The sequence below is a fragment of the Agelaius tricolor genome, unplaced genomic scaffold (assembly GCF_023055355.1).
Source record: "Agelaius tricolor isolate 1412-34295 unplaced genomic scaffold, bAgeTri1.0.p SCAF_9, whole genome shotgun sequence".
NCBI lineage: Eukaryota > Metazoa > Chordata > Aves > Passeriformes > Icteridae > Agelaius > Agelaius tricolor.
The window spans coordinates 20,593,385-20,612,451 of NW_027269269.1; the positions used below are offsets into that span (position 1 = coordinate 20,593,385).

Consider the following 19,067-nt stretch of genomic DNA (forward strand, 5'->3'; position numbering starts at 1 on the left):
CTGTGATTAATCAATAATTGCTCCATTCTGGCATGGGGAAGACACCCTTGTGGTCATCAACTCAGCCACTTATTGGGTAATCTCCTCTTTGCTTCCTTGAGCTGAGTGGTTTTTGTTTCTGTTAATTAAAGGTTACTCCCAAAGAAAAAAGAAAAATACAGAAAAGACCCATTGTATCCAAGACTTCTAGATCAAAATAAAGACAGAATCAAAGCTAGTGATCAGGGCAGCAGGTACACAGAATTCTCTGTGGAATCAGAGGTGGGAGCAACAAATTTCATTAATTCACCCGCTTCAGCTGTTCATTATCTCACCTGTCCAGGGACTGAACTTTGTCGCAAACTCAGAAAGGCTGAGACAAAATCTTATGAAAAGAATAGGTTCAATGTTTTTTCACCTTTAAGTATTTCTATGCTCTGCCTTTACCAGTAAAGGCACAAGCCTTCATCTTTCACAATCAGGATGGAGCTCTGGAAGGCATGTGAATCACTCTTGCTAAGCTCACTTTTTGTACAGATGCAGAACAATTACAAAATCTATCATCTACAGAATATCTTGTGCTCTTCTGTGAAGAATTTTGCGCTTTTCACAAACTGAGATTGAAAAAAAGTGTCACTAAAGCCTGCTTACTAGCATGGAAGTCCTCTTTTAGCATTGGCACAAGGACACAATGGGATTTGGCCCATGATGTCACCAATATGAACCCAGACCCTTTCTAAAAATCCCAATCTTCTTGATACTAAAACAACCCTATGCTGGCAGAGGATGAACAATGATAAGATATCTTTATCTTGAAACACTGCTTTGAGTGATTGCTGTTACTCTTTACTTAAGCATAAGTGTTTCTTCATCCTATCTCTATTATTAATGCCAACTAAAATCTATTTCTTCAATGGGGCCAAAATATCATGGTCAATACCTTGAACTTTTAGTATTAAATTTGAGAAAGAGTGCAATGCACTTAGCTCTATCTTCAGCTGAGCTAAATTAATGTTCTGCACAGCTGAAGTTGTAGAAGGTGTCTCAGAGCCATATTTCTGCTCCCCTACTCTTGAATGGGCTAGAAACCAAAAAAAGCCCCTATGACTAGGCTAGAACTACCTTGTACTAGTACCTTGTACTAGTTCTAATAGCATGGGCAACTGAGTTCTTGTAGGAGCATTGTAAAGGATCAAAATGTGTTGGAGGTGGAATATGCCCTGCTTTAACTCAGAGCTGCCTCTATAGCCCTTGGGAATTTGGCTACACCCTCAGTGAAGCCCTGACATCCTGGGTCAGCTTTCTGACTGCCTTGTCAGCAGCAGCACAACACCTCTGGATCATGAGCTGGTGGTCTGGCCTCTGTAGTTCACCTGCACCCCTTGCACACATCCACAACCTTTCCTGTTCAAAGTTAAGTGACACAGGCATGTGGGCACCCAGTAAGGTTGAAATTTGTGTTACAAACTGCCTCCTTAGCTGGCTCTGGGACACCAGGCCAGACCTCTTGTGACTTCTGTTAGTACAAGATGTAGACCATACAGCAGTGCCATTTCTCTCGTGGGTAAACCTCACCCACTCATTAGTGTTCATTCATATATGCTGTCCTAAGCAATTTAATAACACCAAATAAGAAATTTCTACAAGACCTCTCACTAATGAACCACAGACTCCACTAGAATGAATGGAAAAGCTTAGAGAGAATTAATTCTATCTGCAAGATCACCCAACACAATAATGAGAAGCAAAACTTCAGTTTAGAGAATAAATTCAGTCCAATTTTCTCTGTTACACACATTCTGCTCTGCTTCTGTTAATTTCTACTTTGGTAGCTTATTAAGGAGAAATCCCTCTTCCTACTCATAAATCACAAATAGAAGCTCATGGTTTCAATAGATTCTATAATATCTTTTTTCCTCCCTCAGTAGTGGTATGACTGGATTTCATGCAGATAGAACACTTTAACCTCCCCACTTCTGACAACAGAACAGTCAGTTACCTCTGCTGACCCAGATCACATAATCCTGTATCCACTTTATTCATCTGTTTAGGGAAGAACATCTATTAGGCATGTTACCCCAAATCTAACCAAAGCCCAAGGTTTGCATAATAGGTCATTCTGGGAGGACTCCATTATGCTACCATAAATAAATTAACTGATCTCTCTATTCTTAGCAATGAGACAAGAATCTTTTCTCTCTATAGGCTGTGAAGTCTTCAGCACAAGAATAGTTTTTTATGAAGTTACTGAGCAATTAGATTGTACAAAACCAGATCAGTTTCAAGTTCTAGGATTGTTTCAGTCAGACACTAGCCTGTCACAGGTAGATATCTTTTGGATGTGCACATAAACCCTGGCACTTTGTGGTATTGCAGCATTTTGTGGTTATTGCACATTCTCAGTACTTAAAGGGGGCCTATGAGAAAGATGGGGACAAACTTTGTAGCAGGACCTGTTGTGACAGGACAAGGATCATGGTTTTAAACTAAAAGAGGGTGGATTTAGACTAGATTTAAATATAGGCAAGACATAAGGAAGAAATTTTTGACAATGAGGATGGTGAAGCACTGGCACAGGTTGCCCAGAGAGGTGATTAACACTCCATCCACGAAAACATTCTATGTGAGGTTGGATGGGGCTCTGAGCAATCTGGTCAAGTTGAAGATATCCACCCCATGGCAAGGTAGTGGAGTAGATGCTCTTAAATTTTCCTTCCAACTCAAATTATTCTATGATTTTATGGTTGTGTTCCCTTCACCTGGCACAGGTTCACAAGTTACAGTCAGGCACACTTCTTGTGAAATCACACTTTCAGATTTTTTCTCCATCACTGATATCAGGCTTACTATTGATTAGGATTTCAAATAATACATTTAAAATTTAAAAAAACCCAAACCCCAAAATCTACAGCAGGTTAGTACCATGTATTTTGCAGAACCTTTGTGCGTATGTTCTACAAAGAACAGTTTCTCTTCTACTTTGCCTTCTGTCAGAGTGTCTTTAATTATTTGCAGAGAATGCAATTCTGCATCTGTTATTTATGCAAACAGTCCTGTTTTATTTAGACAAGCCTCCTTTCATGACTAAAGATACAGAGGTTCATTCTTGTATCTTGAGGAGAGATTCTCAAGCTTTTGTTCCAGTGGAACACCTCTTAATATTCATGCAATGGCCATGGGGTGTAAAGATTTTCTGCATCTTTTTTCCTTGTGTGCTGCAGACATGGATCTGAAACCATTCTGGCAAGTTTCCTACTAGTGAGACCCTGTGGCATTTAGTGAGGGTCTAAATAGAAAAATCTTAGGGTTTTTTCCCCCCTTGACTTTTATTTTCATACAAAACCTGTGTATTCTCAGGGTACTATAAACACATACAACAAACCACTGGTCCTATGTAAACTCTGGCAGATAGACTGATATCAGGCTGTTATCAGTGAAATAAATTGCAAAACCATTTTGATAGTTCTGATATTCTGATCCAAGGCCCAACAGCACCTGTGGCAACACTTGGACTCACTTGACCATGTTTTGTATCGAGATATAAGGCTGGGGGAATACCAGTGGTGTAAATGTCTGTACAGCTGGAACCATGGGAGCACACTCCTCTAAATTTCCTGGTAACACAAAGTGTCTTCCTTGACTGGAAAGTAATGCTAGTGAGCAATTGCTTTTCTGTTCTGTATTTTTGCTTGAGGAAACAGTGAGTGCTGTCTTACTGTAGCTTTGTTTTTTCCTTGTCTGTGCCTGTTCTCATAATTTCTTTAAGCTCTTTAAGCTGAAGAGGTAGCATGAGCAACAGAGGGTAGTCAAAGGAATACAAAATTTTTCATGCAGTGTCCATGTTCCTTTACTTAATGGATTGTTTTAAACTGCCCTACAACTGAAAGAGTATACGCGCCATATTTGACCAAAACTTTGAATAAATGCTCTCAGTTGTGGTAGATTAAAAAAAAGCAAAAAAAAAACAACAAGCCTGAGACATGAAAAATATACTATGAAGCTGTAACACAAGTAAATTGGGTCAAATCAATCTAAGCAAGAACCAGAAGGTCTTTGGAATAATTTGGTAGTAGGGCATTCTGACAAGTTGTTAAATGTTTTAATTCTTCATCTCTCATTACTGCTGGTTTTGTTTAGATCATGCCTATATGACTGTGACATTAAAATTCTTCAGAAATTTAATATCAAATAATGAGTATTACTGGTACCCCATTTGTTTCAAATGAAGCAAATTTATACCAGTTCCTGATTTTCTCTGACACTGTGGTAAGCCCAAAAGTGAGATATTTTGTCCCGTATTCCTTCTGTCACACATATTTGTTAACTTCAGGAGAAAGTTAGAGAAATACAGGTTTGAAGGTCAAACTGGTATCATATGGCTTTGCTAAATATAGATGCTTGACGAGTAAAAGAGCTTCACAGGTCTTGGCATATTTTGCTTGGTGCACTTCTACCTCTGCACATATGTAGACAGACAACTTCTCTCAGTCCATATCAGAAATATGAACATTAATAAAATAAAAAATATCTAGGCAGAGGTTACAAATGTATCCCTTCTGATTTTCTGAAGGTAGAAGTGGAGCAGGATATGCCTAATCTGCAATATTTTCACTCTCATTTCACAAGTCTGTCACTGATGGATACTCTGAGGAGTCGAAGCACAGCATTTTAATATTCTCCTAACCTGTATGCAGCATTGGAATGAATCTGTTTTTATTTTAAAAAATCTTTCTCCATAAAATGACATTGCAGCGTGTGCAGCATTGCACAAGCAGGAAAAATTGATTAAACAATAAAAATGTGCTACGAGTGAATGAAATAGAAGAAGAATCCTTCAAAAGCTCTTTTCACCTATTTTCCCTGTCTAAAAACAATTTCCATTGACAAAAATGGCTTCAAAAGGAACTGTCTGTGCTTGTACATTTCTTGTTGCAGTCCTGTCCTGGGATCCTGGGACCTATAATGCAATATGTGCTGTCAGGACTACGACAGTTTACAGATGTGTAGCCAGACTTCTTGCTATTTATAGATGCCTCTCTGCAAGCAGTACTCTATGGGGTTGTAGAGCAGTAGCAGGCATGTTCTTTGATTTAGTGCTTACATCATATTCATTTAAGAAAATTTGGCTCTTCACCTGGCATGGCAAAGGAGGCACATTTATGAAGGTCAAGCGGAGAGAACACTATTGTGAAGAGAAATGTGGATGGAATTCATGAGCGAGCAGGACACCTACTGGGAGGACTAACTGAAAGAAGAAGGCATTAGGCAGAGATGTGGAAATAATAAAGAATGGAACAGTCATGTGTTCACAGTAGGTTTTGCTGTTTATTCCCTCTGTGGGGTAACTGGGGAGAAGGTTCAGTGCTGCCCCTGCAAGGGCAAACCTGTAAAGTTGTTTGGGCTGCAGTGTCCGTGGGGTCTGTGCATGGCTGTGCTGCATCTTGCTAAAGCATGTGTTAAGTGTTCAGTCAGAGTGCTAGGCAGAGTCTATTAATAGAAACAGCGAGTTTGGCACACGCTCGCACTTTCGCCTGTCTCCTTCTCACATGCTCGCAGAGATGCTGGGACTGCATCCTGCATCCTTCTGCTTTTCCAGACCTGAGACTTCGCACACTGCTGTATGCCCTGAGAAGTCTCAGTGAGGTCAAGACAGCCCCAGACAAGTAAACAGGGGCTGCTCAACCCCAATGTTGAGGAAGCAGAAGGTAACGGGTGGGGGAGCGGCGGGGATGGCGTGGATTTCTTGCAGAAAACCTGAGACCTCGCAGGGTACCCTCCCGGCCTGAAGGCAGTGCAAAGCTATTTTCGGCACTGCCCAGGCCAGCCGGACAGCCCCCACCTCGGGCAGCTCCGCTCTGGTAATATCCAGGATGCTGCAGAGACACGGATGCTCCTAAAGTGGCCCCAAACGATCCCAGCCAAGGCTGCCAGCGGAAAGCACGGGGAGCTGGCCAAGGTGCTGCCGCAAGAGACGGTCTGTGCCTTTCGGCGTGTCCAACACCCGAATTACCGCCGCCCTCCCGCGCTGCCCCCGGAGCCAGCACCCCGCGGAGCCTCCGCTCCGCACGGCCGCCCAACTTCCCGGGAAGCGGCGGCCCCGGGCGGCCCCGAGCGCTCGGCGCCGGGCAAACTTCTCTGCCTAGGGGGAACGGAGGGATTCGGGGGGCGGGAATGGGGGGGACGGGGGGGGGGGGGGGCGAATGCAGGAAACCACAGCAGCACGGCAGGCAGGAGCTGGCCGGAGGGGCCGGGAAAGTTGTTCTGCACTTCCTGCTGCTTCTGCCCAGGGATCAGTGCTCGGGGCTGGGGGAGCGCGGCGCCGGCCCCGGCTCGCATCCTTACTCACCTCGGTGCTGTCGGCAGCGTTCTCCGCCATTTTCCTCCTTAGGAGCAGGCAGCGGGAGGAGTGTTTCATTCCCATAAGAGCTAGCCAAGGGGTTGGGGCTTCGGGGCTGGTGTTTTGGTTTGTGTTTTCAAAGATCTCCAAACACTGGTGTGCGCCAAAGGACAGGGAGATAAAAAAAAAAATATGGAAAACAGCAATAAATCAGTCAGCTTTGTCCTTTCTGCGTCGTCCACAGGAATGTTTGTCTCCTCTTAGCATCGGGAGCTCCTCAGGCACTTTCAAGTCCTCCTCTTTCTCCCCTCTCCTCCACCTCCAGCGAGTTCTTGGGGTGGGCAGAGAGAGGCGGCACACACTCTTCAGGTTAAACTAAAAGGCTGTCGGGCTATGAGTCCTCCCCTTCAGAGAAAGCAGTCAGGCTAAACAGGAGAGAAGCACCAGCTAAACTGAACTTGGGCGTGCAGTGACCAGCTGGGCATCTTTGTGTCCTGTGGCTACTCTTCCAGAGGCAGAGGGAGCCAGAGACAAAGCAACAGGACAAGGAAATCATAGCCCTTTATTTTCCTTCTTTGGGCTTCTTTCTTTCTCTCTACGTCCCAGGACACTTCCTTTAAAGACGGTCACAGAATTTGCCACCCTCTTTCTATGAATGTCTTCTGAAATAGAAATCCCTTCTCCTCCTCCTTCTCCCTCCCTCCTGCCCCCCTCTCCCCTTCCCTCTCCTTTTCCCTTCCCTTCCTTCTCTTCTCCCTTTCCCTCTCCCTACCCCTTCTGCTCTTGGGCAGAGCTTGGTGCCCCTCACTGGGAATTGCATTCACGTGTCTTTCGTAGAAAAAAAAAAATAATTTCAAGCTCCCCCCACCCGTCGCCTACACCCTCTCACACACAAGCACGCATTCACACGTACGCGCACACACGTTGTCTCCCTCTCACACAGACATGCACAATTTTTTTTCTCTTCCCCATCCCTCCTCTTCTTTTGAATCAGCAACACTTTTCTTTGCAAGGACTCTCGGCAAGGCTCTTAGAGAGCAACCGAAGAAGTCTGCTCCAGCTTCTTTCCTCCGAGTTAAGTAGCAAACCTGCTTTCTTAATATATCTCCTCGTGTGTGTGTTCTCCCAGCTCCTGTTTTACTTGAAGTTTTTCAGGAGGATCCACGCTCCGTCAGAGAGCCGTGAACTGTAGGAATATAGTCCCGATCCGGCTGCAGCTCCTGCTGAAAAGGGGGGAGGAGGAGCTGGGGGGAGGAGAGGGGAAGAGGCGGAGGGAGAGGTCTCGCTGGGGAGGGAAGGGAAGAGGCTAAAGGTGATTTGAACTTGTTTTTAGCCTTTTCCTAATGACATCTTCCTCTGTAGGAGTGCATCGCCACCTTCCCCACACGTTTATTTTGCTTTCACTCCTCCGGGCAGTTTCTAGTTCTGAGTTGTCAGCTGGGAGGATTGGGTTTACCTCACTCGTGTTGCTTGTGGGTAAGGGCGGGAGAGGGGGCGTATTACATAATTAATCCTTCCAACTTCACTTTCCGCAGCTCCATCTCCAGCCCACTGTTCTCACGTTTCTGTTTTGTTTTTATACGGAGGAGGTGAGAAAATAATGCTGGTGTGTGGGTGTGTGTTGCTCGAAGGATTTCAAGGACCAGAACAGGATTGCTGCTCTCTGAACAGTTTTGAAATTATTTCCTCTGGGGGTGCCAGTGGAGACCTGAAGAAGAGGTTTGAAAGATTACTTTCGATGCATATTTTAAGGACGTAGCCAGCTCAGATGCTTCATCAGTAACCGATTTTGATGGATTTGAGGTTTTGAATTTTTGTCCCTTGCAGCCTATTTTAATATCTTTCAATTAGAGTTTATCCTCGGCTGACCTCTGGAATACTGACATACCATGAAGTACTGCCAAAAACCAGGAGGTCCTTGGGCACACAGGAGGCAGAAATATTCCTGGGGGTGGGGGAATGGAAATAGAGTATATGAATTAGAGAGTAGAGAGCAAAAATCATTCTCCTGCCCCATGGGGATGAGGAGGTGGGGCCAAGAAAATGAAAGAGGCAAATTTCTCCTTTTTACTTGAACAACCCTCACAAATTCTTGCTCAGAAACAGATCGGTAGGTATACATTAGATTTCAGGAATTTGTAATAAGTGGCACAGCAATAAGTAAGAAATCTAGGGAAGCAGAAGGTGTGTGATATGCTGAAATGTCAAGTGGCAATGAGAATATGCCATGTAGGGCACAGTGGAACCATATGAAGTGGTTTTAGAATATGATAATATGTTTTAGACACACGTTCCATACAGACTGAAACTGGACCTCTCTGCGACACTTTGCAGAGCCATTTGATCACTCAGTCTTTCAAAAGCTTCTGATTTGCCCCTATTCCTTTCATCTCACATTTATTTTGACACCTCAAGTTCTTTCATTAGCTCCACATCACTGCTAATTTTTTCAGTAATCATCCACACCTCCTGTGTTTGTATAGTAGAATTTAATTTCACACCTTCTAGGCATGAGACTTAAGTAATGACAGAGGTAGAAGCAGTTCATCTCCCCTTTTTTTTTTGTGACATTCATAGAGCTTTTGAAAGTCTTAAAACCCTTCAAATATGAAACCATCTATGGTCATTGCCAAGTATTCCAAAGTTACTCTCATAATCTTAGGCTATGGGCCTCTTCCTCACTGAGTACTTCAGTTTCTAGGTGAAGGGGTAAGGGGAAAAAATAATCTGCAGATAAAAATTTAATGTCTGTGCAATTTTTGTCACAATGTTTTTCTCTGCTGTGGTGTGAATATCTGGTGGTTAGTGAGTGCATGAAGTTTTAGTCAGCATGCATTTGGACTAACCTGCATAGTTTTAGTGTGTCTTTTCTATTTTCAGGTGATACACACAACTAAACTTAGCCTAATTAAACATTTTAAAATAAACCAGTGTTCTATATAGAGAAAAAGAATTTGATTTTGAAAAACTACTCCAGAACATATTTTCCAGTTTTCTCTGACAGCTGGGTTTGTATTTCTGGTACAGCTCAATCACTCTTTAGTCAGCTAAATGAGGCATCAGATTTTCAAAAGCACTCGGCAACTAGCAAAGTTGGCAGGCAGAGATTTAATATGTCGTTCTCTCCTATGCTTCAGATACTGCATGACTTACCCTGGCATCTATTCTTGTCCTCCTCCACCTCTTTGTCAACACAGATGATACCTGACTGCTCATCCTTGAGCGCGGTGCTGATGTTTTAGAGATACTGGGAAAGCCTTCCAGTCTCTTAGTTTCCAGCATAAGCATGAATGTTTTGGTCCTGAGCTCCTCTGGAAATCTGCCAGATGGTTGGTGTCTTCACTCCATTTATGTTCTATATGTGATTGAGGAAACTGCTTTGAAAACATACACACAGATTTCTCTGATCTGCTTTATTCCAAAGGGAAGGTGACTGGTCCTACTGAAACCTTTTTTTTTTTAATCAGGTAGAAGCTTTTCCTTGTAATAATTTTTAAGACACTCAGAGCAGTTTGTTTACATACATGGATGTCTGTGAGCACACAAAGACACTTGGCCAGTCCTTCAGTTTGAATATGAGGCTCAGTGCAAGTTCCTGAACTTGCAACACTGAACTTGAGGAATGTGAGCCTTCACACTGTTTAGGGGACAAATTATACTCCCATCATATGAATACAAATCCTGCTGACATCACCCATTACCAAGGGTGATAACTGGCTATTGGAACTATCATTTCTGAACCCCTGTTCTGTTAGATCTTGAGGAAAAGAAAACTGTCATGAAGAAAATGTCATGGCAATAGAAGTGCATCTGCAGCAAAGCCAGGAGGTGTCAGAAGCATCTTCTGAGTTTAAATATAACATGTGTAAGTACATGTGAAGGTCACCGAGTATTAGGAATTGAGTAGAGTGGTGCTGAAGGGAAAGTGGAAAGGGAAGCATTTATTACTTCAGAATTCAATAATAGCAGCTGTGGTTGAGGCTGCTGTGCTACTTGCTGAGTGTGGCAATAACGCTGTGCTGGCCCTCAGAAGAGTCAGACTTATTGCCAGCTTTGTCATCAGCTTGGATGAAACCCAGATATCTGCATTTGAGGTGGAGTAATCCTGTGCATAGGTGCAGGCTGAGGAATTGCAGAGCAGTCCTGCTGGGAAGCACCTGGGCAGGGGTTGTGGGGTGGAGGTGCAGCCAGGCTGGGTGCGACTCATCACGCGCTCTCGCTGCATGGGAGGCCAGCTGTGTCATTCATCTCCATCAAATGGAACGTGGCCCCTGGGGTGAGGGAAGCGTGACTCTGTCTCTGCTTGGAACTGCTGAGACCACACCATTGATTCTGTGTCCAGAGCTGGTCCTCTGGTTCGGGAAGGAGGCTGATACACTGCAGATGGCTCAGTGAAAGACTGCTACAATGGTCACTTAGGAGCTAAGCTCTGAGGAAAACTGTCAAAAACTGCCTTTTAAGCCAGTAATGTTTTATGACTAGCTTTAAGGATTGTAGCTAAAATGACCCAAACTCCATTTGGTACAGTCAGATCATTTGAAAATGGGCAACAACTGCATGTTGTGGCTTTGGAAGTTCAGATTGAGTATTAGCCAATTCTTGGACTATGAATCCACTTCCTATTTGGATGGCAAAATATCGTGGCAAAAATCTATTCCAATATCCTCACCAAATTTTGTTATCTAATCAATTTTGTTTGTTATCTGATCTGTTATTGGAAGGATCCTTCTGTAGCATCATTTTGCATTGTTTTTTATTTCTCAGGAAGTCACAGTGACTTCCTTTGTCTCAAAAGGTACCTTTGGCAATATTTCCAGTCTCTTCATGCACTTTTATCCCTGCTGTCTCTCAAAGTTGCCAGTACTTTAAATATTACTCTTATTCCTGAAACTTGCCCATGTTAATTATGAAGAATTTGAAGTGAATTCAAATTCACACTGCAGATTTAAAGATCTCATTTTATTTATGCTCTTTCTTCCTTGTCCTTTGGTCATTAACTTCCCCTCCTCCATCATCTTCTTATCCTTCTTCATTAACACTGCATATTCCAGCCTTTTCCTCTGAATCATTGCAGTTTTCAACCACTGATGTTAGGTTTGAGTGAGGAAGGGTCTGTCAGAAGCTAAGCTGATCTGAGATACCCACTGCTGCAGGCCAAGAATAAGTGTCCAGGGCTCAGACCATTCCGTCTTAAATTACAGACACCTTCTCACAAACAAACCCTTAGCTACACTTACAGATAATGGAACATCCCAGAAACTATCTCTGCAAGATATCTTAATTATTTTGTCTAAGACTTTAGACTTCATTTTATTTAAAAACAGAAGCTCTATTTGCAGTTGTGAACCTAAAAACTTAATCTAAATGGAACCAAAATGTTCCTTCATTTTTTTCTTCCATTGAGAGTGCCAAACTCTGAATAAGTTGTAACTGGGTCAGTTGGAAGAAAGTTGTATTCTGACAATTCTGTAAAGGTCACCAAAGTGTGTCTCCAGTCCTCTGTGGATTGGAGGAGCTAAACAGGTTTTTGAGAATTGTGATCACTATGGTGGCAGATAAATGGGCATAGTACCGTGATATCTTTGTTATACACTGACCTTGTTCAGTTCCCACCTAGCTTTTTGAGCATTTACAAATCACATACTCAGAACAGACAGCAAAATACTTCTGAAGTTTGATGTCAAAGTTGTCTTAAACTTTTGAGGTGCCTAAAAATTTTGTTATGCAAAACTTTTCCCCTGGAGAAGAAAACAGAAGAAAAACATATCTGCAGTGTGAATTAAGTCAGAAAAACATGGGGATATTGGAGTGAAGGAGCCACAACAATTACTGAGTAACAGGGACTCTCTCTTGTGAGGTAGGGTCAGAGTGCCTGATGTGGGAGGGGGTAAAAAGATGAAGCCAGACTCTTCTCAGTGGTACTCAGCAAAAGGAGAAGAGGAAATGAACATAAATTGAAATGAAGGACATGGAAGCATTAAAAATTAGTACTTTTTTTACTGTGTAGGCATTCAAAGATATTTTGTAGTTTCCTTCCTTAGATGGGTTAAAAACCTGGCTGCAAATGGCTCCAGCTGTAGCTGACAGTCCTTTGAGTCGGGGCTGGACTAGATGATTTCCTGATATCTTTTCTAACTTCAGCGATCATGTAATTCTGTGTGATTGTGGAAGAGCCATGAAAATCACTTAGATAGTTCTGCCAGATCTGGCTATTGGGCATCTGTCTTTTTGCTTTCTCTTCTGTATTATTCCTGAAGCCTTGAAAAGATTATATATTTATTATCTCATACCATGGTGATTTGATATGTGCAGCCAATATTTTCACAGGAAAAATATGCTGAAAGAAGTGACAGACTGTTGCTTGTATTCTATTCTAGAGGTCTCACAGGAGAGAGAAGGTGTGTAATGTTGTTTGAAGAGCTAAATCTCATGAACCATCTCCCATAAGCTATCAATGGGTGCAGAAAATTGTACCCAGGCACACAGCTCATCAGAAAGAAAGTGAAGTAATACTCTCAGAGTCATGAACTCACTGAAAAGAAATGCAAATCACTCGAGTCCATTCTATCTTGTCACTTCTCTTGTGTGATATCTTTAAGAAACTTTCTTTTCTGAGAAAAGCTCTGCCTTCTACCTTTTACTGTTTGCTGGAATCTGAGATGGAATTTCTACACTTAAAGACCCATTTCTTTTTCATCTGCTCTGCCTTTCTCTCCTAGTGGATCATAGCATGATTAAAAAGTCTGAGATGAAGAGCAAATGTGGAAAAATGTCAATATTCATTCAAACAAGAGGTTTTCTTTCTTTCTAAATATCAAATCTTACTTATTTCTTTGGTTCTTAGGGTACAGTCTGTGCCTAAACATTTGAATTGCTATGTCACATGAGGTTAGAGGAATTAAACTACACCACAGATGAAGCTGCAATAATTGAAATTACACCTCTCTTTTATTTCTTTGCCCAATAGCAGGCATTCTGTCATCTTGGTTTCTGTTGCTTTCTGTTTTTCAGAAAATGGATGAGGCATTTATTTGCCTCCTTCAGTGATACACATAATGCTTTGGGAGCACTCCTGTAAAGCATTTTAATTGGAAGATCTATGAAAATAACTTAGATGGCTCTGTCAGGTCTGGCAAATAGCTGTCTGTCTTCTTGCTCTCCCTTCCATAACTGTCTTATACAGTAAGGCATTCTGCTACGTTCCTCACGTTTCCCTGTTTTGAGCAATTTTCTTCATGTTCAGCTGTCACTGTTGACAAGCAACCAACGGTAACTATGATAGTGGGCTGGCATTTTTTTAATCCCCAGTTTGGTATTTTCCTTCCTCTTCCAATAAGGAAAATTGCCAAATCCTGCTGCCTCCCACTAAAACATAAAAAATATGAAAGTGAGATCAGTGTTGTGTATTTCATGAGCTGAGAACAATGTAGCTATTTTTCCAGAACTGTCTGTAACTTAGCAAAAGTGAGGTCATACCTCTTCAGAATGTTGCTTGATGATATTCCCCAATAAATTAAATATAATCGGGCTTTGGCCAGGTTACAGCATGGAGTCAGCACTCTGAGGTGCCTAAGATGATGGTTTTTCTGGCTGCCAACAGAGCTCAGCCTCCTGGGTTATTGAGCTGGTAGTAGACCTTGGCACTTGCTGTGGCTGTGGACTTTGGCAGAATGGGGAGACTCTGCTAATTCATCTGTGATCGCTGCCAGGGAGAAGATCAACTTATTTATACTGAAATCTCCATAATACAGGTATAATTGTGTGACCTAGGTTTTAATGGTCTCCCTTTCCTCTCTTTCTTCAAACTACATAAAAGAGAAAGGGGTGTAATAAAGGAGCCAATATTGAGAATTACATGGACTTTATATGCAGTATGTTTGTGTTTTCTTTCAGGAGGAAAAAAATACTTATGTAGTATATAATGGTTTTGCTTGTAGTGTTCAGAAACTTCCTTGATACAATAAAAAGCCTCTGGAAATACAGATGTTTTGGGCATAATTTATCAAGCTAGATAAATCAGTGTAGCAGAGTTCACAGTTTGGATGAAACTTGCTTCTGAGAACATTGCTAGTGCTTTTAAAGGCAAGGTAAAGGAAAGCGTTCTCTTCCTTAAGGAGAACTTACACCAGTTATTTTTGTTACAGATGTGGCCTGGAGAAGCCCATCAATCTTCAAATCCCATTGTTCCAGGTATTGCCCTTCAGATCCTGCTTTGGTAGTTTGCCACAAAATAGATGACAGCAAAGCATTATTTCCCCGATTCTTGCTTTAGAGTTTTGCCACAGAGCTCAATCGAATTACATGAAACATAAAACAAATTCCAGGAGGGCTGGGCCAGAGCCAGTTTTCAGGTCTATTTCAGTAGCTGACAGGATCTTTCTGTCCATAAACCTAAGAAATGGTATTCTGGGAAAAAATTGAAATGAAATTCAAGCTGCTCGATCAAAACAGTACATAATTAAAAAAGGAGGATTTAGAAAAAAGAAATTACACAGAATTAGAACTCTTCTTGTGACTAAGTTAATTTGTGTGATCCATTCCTTTTCATTGAGAACACTACCTTCTTCAGTGTGGAAACAACAATAATAGAATAGATGGGTTTAACAAGAAGGGTACACCATGGCAACTCCAAATGAAAATATGCTAATCTTTACTGCAGTATTGGAGCCTGGAAGAGATTTGAAAAAATATGTAATTTCTCAATGACAGAAAAAATATAAGAAAGTGTCACATTCTCTCCCTTGCACCCAATATGTTCTGAAAATACATAAAAATTATGACTTATAGGTAGTAAATCCATGTGTGTAGAGCTTATAAAGAATTACCAGCTTGGTGAGGAGTAAAAGGGAAATTACAGCAATCTAAACTTCAGAAGATTTAAATTATAAGCAAATGTAAGTCATGTTTTTAAAATGGTATATGAAAGGTCACGTTCATTTTGTAGGAGTATGAGCTTAGTATGAATTTGAGCTGTTCTGTCTTTTGATGCCAAGATAAATAAAAAACTGAACGCCAACAACCTTAAGCCACAGTGGATCCCATAATGGTTTCTGGAAATTATGGTCAAATAGGAGTATAAACCTTGAATAACATTTTTTATGAGAAAGCATATTGAAATTTCTAATGCCTGTTAGAAATACACACATGGCTAGAAGCATTAGATTTTCTTTTCCCCATTGTCTCTATCCCAAAAACTAGATTATTTTATCTCAAGATTTGCGATCTGTTATATTAATATTTAAGTTAATCTATAATACTACCCTGCATTTTTAGGGTGTGGATGATCAGCTAGCAGTACATGCTTTGTCTTGCACACGTTTAGAGATAATCTAAAATCTCCCAAAGTGTGAAGTATTACTTAAAACACTTCTTATATGTGACACAAGAATGGGTGAGACCACCTGGATTGTTATTTCAGGGAGTGGATGTGGACATTGTCTAAATAGGTATTATGATAATATTTTTAATATTATTGTATCATATTACAGTGGTATTTGGAATATTATTAGAAACACACATAGACTTCATATTAAAATTATACAAATAATTTCATGCACTGCAAACCAAAATGTTTCATTATCCAGTACAATCCTAAAATTTTCAGTAACAAAGGACAAAAAGCTCTCAAACTGTGGTTTGCAGGAGGAAGATAACTAAAAAGATTGAAGATATGGTCAAGTCCAGAACATTGTCAAATACAGTAGCCTAATCATGGTTACTCCATAGGGATGAGTGTATTTCATATATTTTTATATTAGATATTTTAAAAATTATTTTCTGAGTGATTATTTTGCCTCTGCTATATTTAAGAGCTCTTTTATCTTCAGTACAAATATAGTAGTGAATGACCCAAAGCCTCTCACATCTGACAATGCCCCAAAAGAAAAGCAATCAGAATTCCCTTTGTGGAAAGAATTATGGATTTTAAGTTTTAATTGTGATGTAAGTTTGAACTTTGCATTTGGTCTATAATTTGGGATTATTGCAGAGGCCTTTGAAAACTATAACATATAATTGTATACTAATCAGGATATTCCAACATGGCTTGTACTGTGCTCTCAATCCTACTCATCCTGACCTCTGAGCCATCAGGTCCATGTGTACTCATAGAAATTTAAAATACAATTATTAAAGACTTGTAGTTCTGTATATGAAGTGACTATGATTATGATCAATATAAGAGAAGCACTGACTGTAGCCAAGAAGTGAATTGCTGATGGATGAATTTAGAAAAAAAAATCTGTTTTTCTCATTTAAAACTGGAACTTCTCACCCTGATCTCTCAGTTTTCTAAACATTGCCATGCCAGCAATTCCTTAACTGATATATAACATCCAGATATACATATTTGTGACCAGTTGCAGTCACAATGTAGCTGTGTATCCTGGCTGTGCCAGTGTGCATACTCAGCACAATCACAAATTCCCTGGGGGGCTGAGGAACTCTGCAGGCTGATCCTGCTGTCTGAGACCACTCATTTGAGATAATGGACTGACATGACATGAGGGGGGAAACCAAACTCTAGTTGCTTTCATAACAAAGTGAGAAACCACTGCAGAAGCTCTCCAATAGAGAATTTCAGCTGGTCCTGAAGGTTTCCTCAGGCAGCTCCTGGTGTTTATAAGCTAAATGATGGCATGATTATCTCAGAGACGCTCCCAGGTAATTGATGCTGCAGGATTGGCATAACTGTACGGAGATACTTGTAACCAGTCTTTAGAACTGCTCCTGTAGTTACAGAAATGGTCAAACATAACACTTGAAACATCTAGACTAGGTTTGCACATAAGACTGTTTGCCAGCTGTATTATAAGGATTCAGCAGAGAAGCAATTCAGCGAGTCTCACTAGACTCAGCTGAAGATGCTTTTCAAAGACACTTGCAACAGAGCATTACAGGGTCACTGCTTAGATACCAGTTCACCAACCTGTTTGAGAGATTTGATTTCCTATGTCAATATTATCTTATGCAAAAAACAATGTTTTTTTTTTTAAACAAACAATATATCTTATGATTGTTTGTGCACTCGTTCTCAGGTACATCACATCCGATGGGACCTTTAGGGGGAGGAATTGACAGAGGAGGGACTGTGGCGTGCTGAAACTCCATGAGAAACTGGGACTTGTCTCAAAAGCAAACCTCCTTATGGAGAGATAAATCCCTATTGAGCTGACATGCCTAGAATAATTAGATTGGTGCTAGAGGCCCAGAATTTGACCTTTGATATGCTGCTGTGGTGCTGTGAGGGAAATAACTTTTATTAGTTAAGTTGTAGTTAGATGTAAGTGGATGTAAGTTAGATTAAGTTAGATGTAACTAAACTATTCATATTTGCCTGGCAACCTGCTACATTGATCAGCATATAACACCTCAGAACAGCCCATCAATAATAGCATTAAAAGTCCAGAATTTGCTCATCCACCTCTGTCTGAAGGGGGAGAACTTTACTTTCCAGAATGCCTGGATCCACTCCAGGGATACCTGGGACCAAGCTCATGCAGCCAGAACCTATTCTTAACAGCCTACTCCTCCAGAGCACTGACAGTCAGCTGCTGTCCTTGTCAACAAGGGAGAGGGGAAATAGAAATAACCATGGCTCTGTAATGTTGTAGTGTTTTATGCATCAATAACCACTCTTTCACAAAGGCAATAAGTTCCCAAACTCCTTCATGTGGATATAATTATTCCTTAATAATTAAAACATGCTTTATTCTGTCCTGATCTAAAGTGCAGCAAAATCCCATGCTCTGTACTCTGGAGAAAGTGACAGCTTGGGCTTTTCTGTTTTGGTTTTGCAAAATTTGAAGACTTTCTGGAGCAGCTCTTTACTGACTATTTAGGGAAGATCTGTTTTCTGGAAAGGTAAGAAATTGCTTCAATTGAGACTCCTATTTCAGTATCACAAGGATCAATTTGACAGTGACACAAGAAGTTATTAAAGGAATACAGTTTTAATCTCAGATCACAGAACTAGAAATTTGCTGAGCTGGTTGTTATAGAAGTAATTGTTCTCTAATGAGCATTTATGTGTACCAGTGTATGAAATTACTTGGTGAGTTCGAGATGCAGCTCAAGATGGCAATTTTCTCAACAGCAAGATCTGTAGCCAATTGTTGCTTTTTTTTTTTTTTTTTGTTTGCAAACCCACTTGTCTGTGTGGATGCAAGACCAAGACACTGATTAAAATTATGAACCAAATTTTTTTAGGGAATGTGACATTGTTCTTTTGGAGGGCTTACTTTTATTCCATTTCATTCACTGAACTAATTCGTTGTATAGCTGAAAAAAAGAGCTGAACTAGCACAATACTGAGGCTATTGGAGGGCAAGTACAAAGAGAAAGGGACAGAAATTTTGCCTTTAGCACTAAAAAAAAATATTATTAAAGACAGCTTCAGTCCTGTGTTTATGGTGGAGGTAGTGATTCATAAATACCTGTATTAGCAATTTTGGTATCACAGACAAATATAGGCCTCTCCAATCTGTGGTTTGACTCCAGTTGCTGTTCTCAGGGTTTCATACCAGTGGGGCTAATGGCCTGTCCCAGGAGAGGACATCCATTTCAGACTAGTCATTTGTTGAGAAGGGCCTTTGCAGAATTGCTGGCTCTCCCTGCCAGAGAGGCCAGAGGCTGTAGTGAAAACCCTTTATACTTGATGAAGGGTTTGGTGACCCTACCTATAATGTCACTGCTGGTCTATACTTTCACAAGCAATACTTTCTTTACTTACAACTACTCTTCTATTAATAAT

General features: G+C 41.0%; 2 protein-coding genes across 8 annotated transcripts in view; one reads left to right on the forward strand and one right to left on the reverse strand.

Moving 5' to 3' along the window:
• PRMT8 (protein arginine methyltransferase 8) overlaps positions 1 to 7,743 on the reverse strand; it is a 57,877-nt gene extending 50,134 nt beyond the window's left edge. The window contains exons 1-2 of one of the 5 annotated variants that reach the window (XM_071433047.1): positions 7,405 to 7,743; positions 6,326 to 6,469 (exon numbers count right to left, since the gene is read on the reverse strand). In XM_071433047.1, the coding sequence (XP_071289148.1) occupies positions 6,326 to 6,400 (75 nt within the window). In that variant the 5' untranslated portion in view covers positions 6,401 to 6,469; positions 7,405 to 7,743. Of the gene's footprint in view, positions 1 to 6,325; positions 6,817 to 7,088; positions 7,170 to 7,229 lie in introns of those variants that run through there. The other 4 variants (XM_071433045.1, XM_071433044.1, XM_071433048.1 and 1 more) reach the window with 4 other exon arrangements.
• Positions 5,549 to 19,067, forward strand: part of LOC139592796 (trypsin I-P1-like) — a 70,601-nt gene continuing 57,082 nt past the window's right edge. For 2 of the 3 annotated variants that reach the window (XM_071433059.1, XM_071433062.1), the window contains exon 1: positions 5,549 to 5,684. The gene's annotated coding sequence lies outside the window, so the exon portion shown is untranslated. The remainder of the gene's footprint in view (positions 5,685 to 19,067) is intronic. The other variant, XM_071433063.1, reaches the window with a different exon arrangement.